Source organism: Bos mutus, chromosome 28, assembly GCF_027580195.1.
Source record: "Bos mutus isolate GX-2022 chromosome 28, NWIPB_WYAK_1.1, whole genome shotgun sequence".
In the NCBI taxonomy this organism is placed as follows: domain Eukaryota; kingdom Metazoa; phylum Chordata; class Mammalia; order Artiodactyla; family Bovidae; genus Bos; species Bos mutus.
Window position 1 is genome coordinate 3,581,622 of NC_091644.1, and position 12,207 is coordinate 3,593,828.

Here is a 12,207-nt window from a genome sequence, read left to right on the forward strand (position 1 = left end):
GCCCTTCACAGGGAATGCAGCATCCTTACAACTTGCATGCGGCCAACCTTTTTTGTAAATGATCAATAAAATCTGTTAACCAAAAGCCAACCTGGCCTCCAGCTCCTGCCTTTTTTAAAAAAAATTCTGCCACTCCTGCAGCATGCAGGATCTTAGTTTCCCAACCAGAGATCAAACCTGTGCCCCTGCATGAGAACACAGAGTCTTAAACACTAGACCACCAGGGAAGTCCCTCTGGATCCCTGTCCAACATCAGTGTTAGCTGACTTGTAGAGGCCGATCTTCCTGATAGCCAAGATCAGGGCTGCTGTTTGGTTCTTTTAACGGATCCATCCCCCAACTCCCAGATCCGACTGTGGAAGGCTGCAAAAGTTTTTCCAAATTGCCATGCATACATCTCCAACAAACGCATTTGTGGGGCTTGTCTCCCTGAGTAGTCATGGCCTGGACGGGGCTTTTCTCTCAAGCAGGACAAGCCCCAGCAGGGCTTCCTGGGGAGGAGTAGGGTCTGGAGCTAGAACTAATTATCCCAGCCCAGCCCAGAGAGGGCAGGTGTGGGCATGGAAGCCCACGCATGGAATCAGTGTCGTCTCTGGGACAGTGGCACTGGGTTGGAAGCTCAGGAGAGCATCAGGGCCCAAGGGTGGAGAGTGGAGCTCCAGGACAAGCCCGGGAACTTGAACCAAGGCAGAGTCAATCTTGGAAACTAGGCACATGAGCAACTCTTGTGCTGGAAAGTATGGGCAGAGTGCCTCATTGCCAGCACAAGCCATGCTGAGAAAGAGGAGGAAGATATGGTGGACCCGTAAGGGACCCGCAAAAGGTGGTGGCACTGGAGGAGACCCCGGACCAGTGGGAGTGAGCGTGGGCCAGTGCCACTGCAGGGGATGGGGTGGGGGCAGGGGCAAGGGGGTGCCTGGCCAGTCACACTGGGGCAAGCACAATGTTGCACCTCAAGGCAAAGAGCTGGGAGGCAGGGTGACGGGTGGGCAGGCTGTCCCACTCTTGGGTCTCCAGGGAGTCTGTAGAACAGTGTGTGTTTCTTCCTGTGGTTGAGCTCAGACTTTCTAATTATCTGAAATAACATTGTGCTTTACAGTCTGACAGCCCTGAGTCTGAATCCTGGCTCTGCCTCCTAAGTGTGACTTGGGGCCAGACACCAAAGCCTCCATGGACCTCATTTTCCTCACCAATACACAGTGCAGAAAATCACTGCTCTGAGGATGACAAGAGCTAATCTATGCAAAGCACCTGCCACAGCTTTGTTTCTGCTGATGCCAGCTCAGGAGGCAGGCGCTATTCTTAGCTGTACACGAGGGCATTTGAGGCCGGCTGATGGTCCCCATGCTAGAGCATCATACCTGGACAGGAGGGCTCCTTCTGCTCATCCTTGCTTCCAGGATGTTTTCCACCCTCTGATGGGCCTGGAAACCTCTCCCGGGTACTAGGAGAAGAGAGGAGAGTGGACAGTAGGAAGTGGGGGAGGATGGGCAGACTCCACATCTGTGACCTTTGCAGCCCTGCAGCCTGCATTTGATCATCCACCTGCCCAGGGAGTTAGGAATTGATGAGAATGCTCCAAAGAGCACCTGTGGGACTCTGTACTCAGTGGCTGCCCCCAGAGTCTAGCTGGTCAAGTATGGCAAGAACTGGGGAGGAGCCACACTCTCCCAGTTCTCTGGGGGCTGCAGGAATTCTGTTACTCTGAGGACTGGAAGCTTTTTCAAAATTATTATTAATTTTTATTGGAGTATATTTGATTTATACTGCTGTGTTAGGTTCTGCTGTACAGCCAAGTGAATCAATTATACATATACATAAAAGCATGTATGTATATGTATAACTTTTCTTTTCCCGTATGGGTCATTACTGAGTATTGATTAGAGTTCCCTTGTGCTATATGGTAGATCCTTATAAGTTACTTTCTTTATATATAGTAGTATGTATATGTCAATCCCAATCTCCCAATTTATCCATCCCCCACCATGAAGACTAGAAGCTTTGAGAAAATCCAGGTCGGCCCACCCAGCATGGATGTTGGCAGGCAGTCATGCTTCCCCAACAGTCTTCAAAGGCCCAAGCACAGGAGGATGGACAGGGAGGATGGGGAGGATGCCATGTGAAGACTAAGGTGAATCGCTGCCATGTGGACACAGGGAGGATCCCATAGGAGATTCATAGAAGTAACTGGGGAGGGGCAGTGCTCAGAAGGTCTTAGTTTCTAGAATGAAGCGGCAATGGCTTAAGTAACCATAACTTGAATAATAAAGTAAGTGACCTTACTTTATATCAATAGTCTAGGGATGTTGGTGATGTCATAAAATTGTACAAATGTACCTCTTTGGCTTAGTGAGGTCCAGTCATTCATTTATTAATCAGTAATTTACTGAATCCTTCTTTCAGTGACACAATGTCTGAATATACATATTACCTGTCTCAGGCCCTCTTCTAGGTGTTAGGGATACAGGCTCTAACAAGCAAAAATAAAAGAGAAAAAGGACAAAACACTTCTCTCAGGTTGCTAACTACATATACCTAAGACTAGCAATGGCTTCCGAAGAAGGCAATGGCACCCCACTCCAGTACTCTTGTCTGGAAAATCCCATGGGCAGAGGAGCCTGGTGGGCTGCAGTCCACGGGGTCGCGAAGAGTCAGACATGACTGAGTGACTTCACTTTCCCTTTTCACTTTCATGCATTGGAGAAGGAAATGGCAACCCACCCCAGTGTTCTTGCCTGGAGAATCCTAGGGATGGCAGAGCTTGGTGGGCTGCCGTCTATGGGGTCACACAGAGTCGGACACGACTGAAGTGACTTAGCAGCAGCAGCAGCAGCAACAGCAGCAATGGCTTCACTCTAAAAGCAAGTAGACCTGCTTACCAATGTCTCCTGCATCAAAGGCACTTACCTTAAAATGACACAGTCTAAGCTCTAAACAAATTCCCGAGAGCATGAATCTAAACTCCTGCATCTTTGAAACATGATTTACACAGAACACTACTTAAACATTCATTAAACAGAATGTGAGTTAAATTAAAAGATGCTTGCTCCTTGGAAGGAAAGCTATGACAAACCTAGACAGCATATTCAGAAGCATAGATGTCACTTTGCCAACAGAGGTCCACATTGTCAAAGTTACGGTTTGACAACTTTCAGACAAAGCGACTGAACAACAGAATGTGAAGGATATTAGCCTAGATATTCTGTCATTATGAGTATATCAGTTCAGTTCAGTCACTCAGTTGTGTCCGACTCTTTGTGACCCCATGGACTGCAGCACACCAGGCTTCCCTGTCCATCACCAACTCCCGGAGACTACTCAAACTCATGTCCATCATTGTGGGTGATGCCATCCAACCATCTCACCCTCTGCCATTCCCCTCTCCTCCCGCCTTCAGTCCTTCCCAGCATCAGGGTCTTTTCCAACAAGTTGGTTCTTCGCATCAGGTGGCCAAAGTGTGGGAGTTTCAGCTTCAGCATCAGTCCTTCCAGTGAATATTCAGGACTGAATATATATAGTGTGTATATACACGTATCTATCTATCTATATATTTCTACATATACACACATATGTAAGCCTAGTAAGATCTGATGTTCCTAATGACCAGTGTCTGCAAAGTCAAAGAAAACACAAATGGACACGGATGCCTTAAATGGTGATAACATTTATTGAGGGCTTACTGTGTGCCAGACATTGTTCTGAGAACTTTACATGTAAAAATTCATATAATCATCTGGACAACTCTATGCAGTAGTTACTATTATTATCTCCATTTTACAGCTGACGAAATTAAGGCACAAGGAAATAGACTCACAAAGCCAGTAAGAAGCAAAGCCAAAATTTAAGCCCAGGAAACTGGGCTGCAGAGTCAATGCTATTGACTAACCATATTGCCTGATCAGTCTGAGTAATGCACATCTTTACTCTAGGAGTTTTTAAGGGAAAGTCTAAGGGACAGATTCTCAGAATTCCTCTGTGGATTGTGTTCCCTTGCCCTAAATTCCCAAGTTCACAGATTCAGCCGACAATGACCCCTGCTCAGGACATGCTCCTGATTCTCCCGCGTCCTACACGTCTCTTCTACTCCCCTTTCCTCCTCCTGCCCCTCTGTCCACGCCCACCACAAAGGTTTCATTGCCAGAAATGGAGGCCACAGCATCCACTCCTGCCTTCACTTTAGCCCCAGGCCCCTTCGTGAAGGCTGCAACGCCCACTCACCAAGAACTGTGGATGGCCTTTGATCCTACGGAATGAAGTACCTGGAGGCCAGTGGAAGTACATTTTTGTCCTGCTCCAACAACTTTATCATGGAAAATTTCTCATAAACAAATTCTGTTATATAACATACATGTGTGTGTTGTTTGTATACATATGTGCATATATATATATATATATATATATAAAACTATATACATATCATTCAAAAATGGATGTTCTTTGGTGTGATGATGGCGTTGTGAGTGTGTCTTTTTGAAACTTCTTTATCTGTTAGGGGTAAAACTAAAATATTCATAGGTAAGCTGTGAAGCTTTTTATCTGCCACAAACACTCCAGTTAAAAAAAACTGTTCAGAGGCGTCCCTGGTGGTCCAGTGGTTAAGACTTCACCTTCCAATGCAGGGGGTGCGGGTTCTATCCCTGTTCAGGGAGCTACAATCCCACATGCTTTGTGGCCAAAAAAAAAAAAAAAACCCAAAACATAAAACAGAAGCAATATTGTAACAAATTCAATAAAGATTTTAAAAATGGTCCACATCCCCCCCCACCAAAAAAAAATCAACTGTTGAGAGCAAGGACTAGATGAAATAAGACTTCAAAATGTTAAAAAAAAATTTTTTTTTGAAGCTGACTGAAGGAGAGGAACAAGAGTGTCTATACTTTTGGTATGACTGAAATTTTCCATAAAAAACTTCTTGCTCAGAAGAAAATAAATGAGAATTAACGGAACAATTTGTTTGATATGAGAGCTGTCTTCAATTTCTAAAAATTCATTACAACCAATATTGATTATTAACACAGTCCAGGGGTTGGATGAGTCCAGTAGTTTCAGCAAGAAAGGTCAGCCTCTGCCCCAAGGGCTTGCAAGCAACAAAAACTCACACATCCTGTTCTATTCCTTATTTCTTTTCCACAGACATGGGAAGTCCAGGAAGGCTACTTGGAGGAAGGACGTGATACTTAAGATGGATCTGGAAGGAACTGGGAAGGAAGGTAGGAAGAAGAGAGGGAGAAAATATTTCTGGGGACGTCACAAGAAGGCCAGCTTACCCTCGAACCTTCAGAAGGTTTTTCCTGTGGCAAGTTGGAGAAGCTGTGAAGACGTAGATGTGGGTTTAAACCCTGGGAAAGACCTCCATCAACAGAGCTGCCTGGAGGGACACTGAGCCATCCCCGGGTTTCATGGGGATCCCCATTCCATGTGAGCATAGATAAGAAGAAACATTCACCTCTCAGGAGTTTAATAGGAGGGCTTGAAACATTAACTGGAAACAGGAGTAGGCATTATATCCTTATTCATGTGAAAAAACATGTGTCATACTCAGCACTGAGATACTAGGAAGACGGGGCTGAACAAATAAGCCTGAATCTCACAGTCTCAAGAAAATAGGTGGGAATCAGGATCATGTAATAGTAACAACAATAATAATAGTCATATGCTTTTATAGAGATTCTTTTCCTCCCCGACAGGGCTCCCGGAAGCCATATGACTTTGGTTTCCAGCAATCACTAGACATGAGCCCCGGGCTGCAGCCAGTCCCCTGTTCCTTAGTGCTGGCAATGCCAGGCTCTCAGCAGCACCAAGGACTGCTCTGCGGGACACAGACACCCACGCATGGAGACTCACATCACCCACCAGCTCTCATTTCACCCCCAAAGGCAGCTTTTTCAGAACATCAGACTCAGGTGGTTATAACTTCCTGAACTTCTGCTTCTTCACCTGTAATAAGGGATAGAAGCCTAGCTTTCTCCAGTGGGATAACATATGTGAAATGTATTATATGTTAATGTTCCATGTAAACATATAAATGTTATACTGTTATTTACATAGAAAATAACATGTATTAATCTCCAGTCACCATGGATAATAAAATGATTAATTGGACGAAGCTCCTTTGGCATCAGTTCCATGAGGGTAATAAAGACTATGTCTCCAGGACCGTTGTGTGAAGTTCAGAGCCTGGAACTGAGTCGGTGCTCGATAAACACTTCCTGAATAAATGGGTCCAGCCAAGTTGAGCGGCCACAGAGAATTAGCTTAAGGGCTGGAGGTCCACGCCAGTCCTCCCCGGTGGTCATCTCCCTCTCCGGCTCTCTGCTCGTCCCCCTCCGGCTCAGCACCTCCGGGCCCCAGGCCGTCCTCACAGACGGCGGTGTGGTCTCTGTAGGGGTCGTCCCTGTGCTCTGGGACCGCCTGGGGGCACCTGGGGGCTTTCCTGCGGTGAAGACACCAGCGCTGGCCCCATCCCCGGCAGCTGCAGGGCGCCTGGGCCGCCCAGGCGTAGGCGCCCACAGGCACCGCCAGCAGCACCGCGCACAGGATCACCGTGGTGTGCAGCAGGCGCTCTCGTCCCTCCAGCCCGCCGTCATCTCGGCCGGTCACAAAGACCACACACCGGCCCTGGCGTGGAGGCTGCCCCCCCAGGCTAAGGCAAATCTCGTATTTCGTGCCAGGGAGGAGATCATCCACGGTGTACGTGTTGATTCCCGGGCCGACGTGGACCACCTTCTTCCTGAAGGCTTCATCCGACGCAATATAGAGCGTGAACCACGTCTCAGGAGTGTCCGCCGCCGCAAACCACTCTAGCAGGATCCCGTGCACCGTCTGCTTGACCACCCGCAGGTCAACATAGGCACTGCTCTCCGACGGGGAGAAAACAGAACGCGGTGCGAGCAGGGCCTGGGCGGGCTGGACGCGGAGGGAGATGACCACGGTACTCATGCCAATGGAGTTGGAGGCCATGCAGGTATAATTGCCTCTGTCTACCAGGTGGGCAGCAGGTATGACCAGCTCAGACAGAGTAGCATCTTCTGCAGTAAACGAGGTCAACACTGGGTGGAGAGAGAACAAAACAACTCCGGTAGACATCTCTCTGATAAACAGTCAGCTGGAGAGTGTCCAGCAATGCTGGTGTTTTTGTTTTTGTTTTGGGTGGGGGGTGGGTGTTTGTTCTTGTTGTTGTTTTTAAAGTGGTGGTGACCATTTATTAAGCACGTGTTTGGTGCCAGGGTTTTGCCTCCTGGGCTTCCCTTGCAGCCCAGCGGGTAAAGAATCTGCCTGCAATGCAGGAGACCTGGGTGCAATTCCTGGTTTGGGAAGATCCCCTGGAGAAGGGAAAGGTTATCCACTCCAGTATTCTAGCCTAGAGAATTCCACGGACTGTGTAGTCCATGGGGTCGTAAAGAATCAGACACAACTGAGTGACTTTCACTCACTCACTCTTTTGCCTCTCAGCAACCCTGTAAGGTAAGTAACCAATTTTTACACATGGGAAGTTGAGGACTAGAGTGATTAAGCAACTTGTCCATAATTAGAATTGTTCAGAGTCATTGATTGATCTGGAACCTTGTTCTTCTGCCTATGAAGACTGCACTCTTTCAGCTTCACTAGCTCCTCCTACCAACTGACTTTAGCCTTGCCAAGCTATCCCCTGGTTTCTAGGAGATCTCTCACAATAGTGTGATTGTACAATATCATGAGCTTCAGGAAGTGCCTTTTTACTTTGCAGAGGTAGAGTGGCTCAGAGCCCGGAGCCAAATGCCTGGAATCTATCCCTTACTAAGTAAATGGTCTTGCACTTACTTGGTAAATTAGTAAAATCCATGTACTAAGTAAGTAGAGTTGCTTAGATTCTCTTGGCTTCAATTTCCTCACCAGTAAAATGGGATGATAATAGTACTCACTCCATAAGTTTGACAGTAAGTGGTCAGTATGTGTTAGCTGTTACTAGTATTGAGAGAATGGATTGAACATGATACCAAAGAGACTGATGATAACGCATCACAAGGGATAACATCTGGATGTACCTCACCACTCTCAAAGAACCCACAACAACAAATGCTGTATTTCTCCTTCACTGGTATTTAACCTTGAGCCAATAAGATGTAATCAAAATGATAGGACAAAGTCAAAATTTCAGTTACTTAGGTATTTTTTCCAGAGTTTTGCCACCATGTATTATATAAACTACCGCACAATTGCACTCATTTCACACGCTAGTAAAGTAATGCTCAAAATTCTCCAAGCCAGGCTTCAGCAATATGTGAACCGTGAACTTCCTGATGTTCAAGCTAGTTTTAGAAAAGGAAGAGGAACCAGAGATCAAATTGCCAACATCCGCTGGATCATCGAAAAAGCAAGAGAGTTTCAGAAAAGCATCTATTTCTGCTTTATTGACTATGCCAAACCCTTTGACTGTGTGGATCACAATAAACTGTGGAAAATTCTGAAAGAGATGGGAATACCAGACCACCTGATCTGCCTCTTGAGAAATTTGTATGCAGGTCAGGAAGCAACAGTTAGAACTGGACATGGAACAACAGACTGGTTCCAAATAGGAAAAGGAGTACGTCAAGGTTGTATATTGTCAGCCTGTTTATTTAACTTATATGCAGAGTACATCATGAGAAATGCTGGACTGGAAGAAGCACAAGCTGGAATCAAGATTGCTGGGAGAAATATCAATCACCTCAGATATGCAGATGACACCACCCTTATGGCAGAAAGTGAAGAGGAACTAAAAAGCCTCTTGATGAAAGTGAAAGTGGAGAGTGAAAAAGTTGGCTTAAAGCTCAAAATTCAGAAAATGAAGATCATGGCATCTGGTCCCATCACTTCATGGAAAATAGATGGGGAAACAGTGAAAACAGTGTCAGACTTTATTTTTCTGGGCTCCAAAATCACTGCAGATGGTGACTGCAGCCATGAAATTAAAAGACGCTTACTCCTTGGAAGGAAAGTTATGACCAACCTAGATAGCATATTGAAAAGCAGAGACGTTACTTTGCCAACAAAGGTCCGTCTAGTCAAGGCTATGGTTTTTCCTATGGTCATGTATGGATGTGAGAGTTGGACTGTGAAGAAGGCTGAGCACTGAAGAATTGATGCTTTTGAACTGTGGTGTTGGGAGAAGACTCTTGGGAGTCCCTTGGACTGCAAGGAGATCCAACCAGTCCATTCTAAAGGAGATCAGCCCCGGGTGTTCTTTGGAAGGAATGATGCTAAAGCTGAAACTCCAGTACTTTGGCCACCTCATGCAAAGAGTTGACTCACTGGAAAAGACTCTGATGCTGGGAGGGATTGGGGACAAGAGGAGAAGGGGACGACAGAGGATGAGATGGCTGGATGGCATCACTGACTCGATGGACGTGAGTCTGAGTGAGCTCCGGGAGTTGGTGATGGACAGAGAGGCCTTGCGTGCTGCGATTCATGGGGTCGCAAAGAGTCAGACACGACTGAGTGACTGATCTGATCTGATCTGATATCTGAGTGACTGTATTTCTCCGGTTTTACTTAGATATTACCAGCTGTCTTCTAGATAGTGTTGAGATGCTTCTAGAAAGGCCATCCCTGGCTTCATGACGTGCTCCAAACCTGCAGGGTCAACACTAAAGATGACTTCTGCTGGGGTGTGAAAGCAGAGCCTGAGCTTCAGGAAATGAAAGACAGGTTCAAATCCCAGCAGTGGGACCCCTGGAGGTCTCTCCCTGGGTCCCAGGATTGCAACTTCAAGCCAATAAGGTCTGATCAACATAGTGGTAGGAAGTGTAAAATTCACTCAATATCTAGGACTTCCGAACCTTGTCTGGTAAGAGGTAGCTGGAGGTTAGGGAATGACAGAGTGAGGAAACACTTGTTAAAACAAATGTTCTCAGGGTCTCCCCTGGTCTAATTGAACCAAATCTCCAAAGAGAGGTCTGAAATTTTTATTTCAAACAAGAACCTCAGATGAGTTTTCTCAGAAAAGTTTAAGAAATAAGTAATAAGTTATCTCTAGACTCAGTTCTAGTCATAAATTCTATGATTTAAAAATAGTATAGTATTTTGCATCTAGAAGGCTTTCAAAGAATATATGTGTTCACATACAATATTACAATATTTATACAGTATGTTAAGTCAACTAATATATATTTATGTCTTACATACTGTATGCAACATATATATATGTAAACAACAAATACACATGTAATATATATATACTTACATCTCATAGAGTTCTATATGCAACACATATATAAATATATTATTATATACACCTGTGTGTAACAAATATAAATATCATATTGATAGATCTACATGCAACAAATATGTAAATATATTAGTATATAGTATTTACATCATACGTCTTATAGAGATCTGTATGCACCCATTTAAAATAATGCCAATAGTGGGGCACTATCTTGGCATTCTTTCTGTCGTGGTGAGTATAATTCAGGCCTGTCCCAATCTTGCTTGCACCCCTCCTTCATGATTGATCCAGTTTAGAACTTCTCTTCTGAGGACAGGGTTGCTACAGAACTCCCCAGCCCCCCAGATACATGGAGAGGGTGCATGCACTTACCATCAAATTCCCTCCATGTGCTCAGAGGATAAGTCCAGGCAATAGTTGGTGAGGGGCTAGCCTGTGCCAGGCATCGCAGGGTCACATTCTGTCCCACCTGGACGCTGACATTGGCACTGGGGGTTGAGATCTGAGGCTTTGTGCAAACACTGAGCTCCGTTTCTTGAAAAAGTTGCCCTGCCTTGAAGAGAGGACCTCGGCACATGAGATGGGGATTCACCAGGATGACTGGAAGGCTGATGGACTTGATAAACTGGACAAGTCCCCTTAGGCGGCAATCACATAACCAGGGGTTGTCGTGTAGCGCCAGCACCATGCTGGAGAGAATCTCAGCCTCATGGCCAGACTGCCGGTGTTTCTGGTAGGCTGGCCAGTTCAAGAAGACATTCTTGGATACAACTGTCAGTCTATTGGAGGATAGGTCAAGGTAGGTCAGGTTGACCAGGAACTGAAGAGCCAGTTCAGGGAGTGCATCAATCCTGTTGTGTTTGAGGTCCAAGATCCTCAGGAGCGGGGTGGCACGGAATGCTGTCCACGGTACTGAACGGAGTTTGTTCCCCTCCAGTCTCAGTTCTTTCAGTTCTGACAGGTGCTCCAGGGCTCCTGGGTGAATCACAGTGACATTGTCAAAATTGAGCCAAAGGTACTCCAAAGTGTGCATGTTGATGAAAAACCCTCGGGGCAGTTCAAATACGGGTGAGTGTTCAATTCTCACTTGCTTGAACTCTTCAGAAAGGTTCCTTGGGATCTCGCCCAAAGAGATAGATACGCACTTCAGAGTCCTACACAAAAAAACAGAACAGCTTTGAGATGAACATCAAGAGTCTGGAAAGTAGGATCAGAGTCATCCTGGTATTAGATGTATGAATTAGAAGGGAAAAAATGCAATTCACTTGAGTTAGACCCATTCTGGTAAAAATGCAAAGTTTATCAAACTTCAGCACCAACTAAACCAACTAAAGTGAGTTTCAAAGAGATTTTGCTGATTTCCTGCCAAATCTTGGCCTTCTCCCACACCACATCATCCCCAAAGAAAACCCACTCCCCCACAACCTTCTGGGATCTTGCTAGCCCAGCGCACCTGCCAAAACTCTCCTCTGAGCAGGCACATCCTGGCAGACAGGATGGCTGAGCCACATGTGAATCCAGAAAGACCAGAACTAGCAGGAAATAGTGAGGAACTGAAGCCATAGCCTTCTGTAAGAAACTACCTTATGAGTTTTTTAAATAAGTACAGTCCAAGCCTCCAAGTGGCAAATCCTATTATTGGTAATCCATAATGATGTAGGTCAGCACAGCAACAGCAAAGCCCTTGGATGCCCTGAGGTCTGTAATGGCCCAGATCATAAGCTCAGTAAGAACCCAGAAGAGGGAGCTATTTCTCCTAACTAGATAGCAAATTCACTCTCTTTCTGGCTCTTCAGTCCAGAGAGCAAACTATCAGGCAGATGTCTAATTCAATCCTTATACTGCCTCCCCTCAGTCTCATATGAAAAGATCAGAGAAACAAGTAATGCTTTTCTGAGCACCATGGTTCAGGTGATTTGGCCAGAATCCATCTAAAATTCATCAATCACAATTGGCTCCTGAAACCCAGAACTTTCAACCAGTCTCTAAACGCAAATTCAGATGATGGTTGACAAAGTAAT

The 12,207-nt window shown here is 45.7% G+C and overlaps 1 protein-coding gene across 1 annotated transcript; it reads right to left on the bottom strand.

Annotated features, from left to right (window-relative positions):
• Positions 1 to 6,255: 6,255 nt before the first annotated feature.
• LRIT2 (leucine rich repeat, Ig-like and transmembrane domains 2) lies at positions 6,256 to 11,749 on the bottom strand. Its single transcript, XM_005902598.2, has 3 exons — positions 11,640 to 11,749; positions 10,559 to 11,340; positions 6,256 to 7,049 (listed from the first exon to the last, which is right to left on the bottom strand). The coding sequence occupies exons 1-3, from the start codon at positions 11,747 to 11,749 to the stop codon at positions 6,256 to 6,258; spliced, it is 1,686 nt and encodes a 561-aa protein (XP_005902660.2).
• Positions 11,750 to 12,207: the final 458 nt, after the last annotated feature.

Excerpts from the sequence above, each read along its gene's own strand:
- LRIT2 (XM_005902598.2), bottom strand. The coding sequence starts at position 11,749 with ATGGCTTCAGTTCCTCACTATTTCCTGCTAGTTCTGGTCTTTCTGGAT. Across the intron at positions 11,341-11,639 it reads TCAGAGGAGAGTTTTGGCAG|GACTCTGAAGTGCGTATCTA; the intron begins GTGCGCTGGGCT and ends TTTTTTGTGTAG. Across the intron at positions 7,050-10,558 it reads CACATGGAGGGAATTTGATG|TGTTGACCTCGTTTACTGCA; the intron begins GTAAGTGCATGC and ends CTCTCCACCCAG.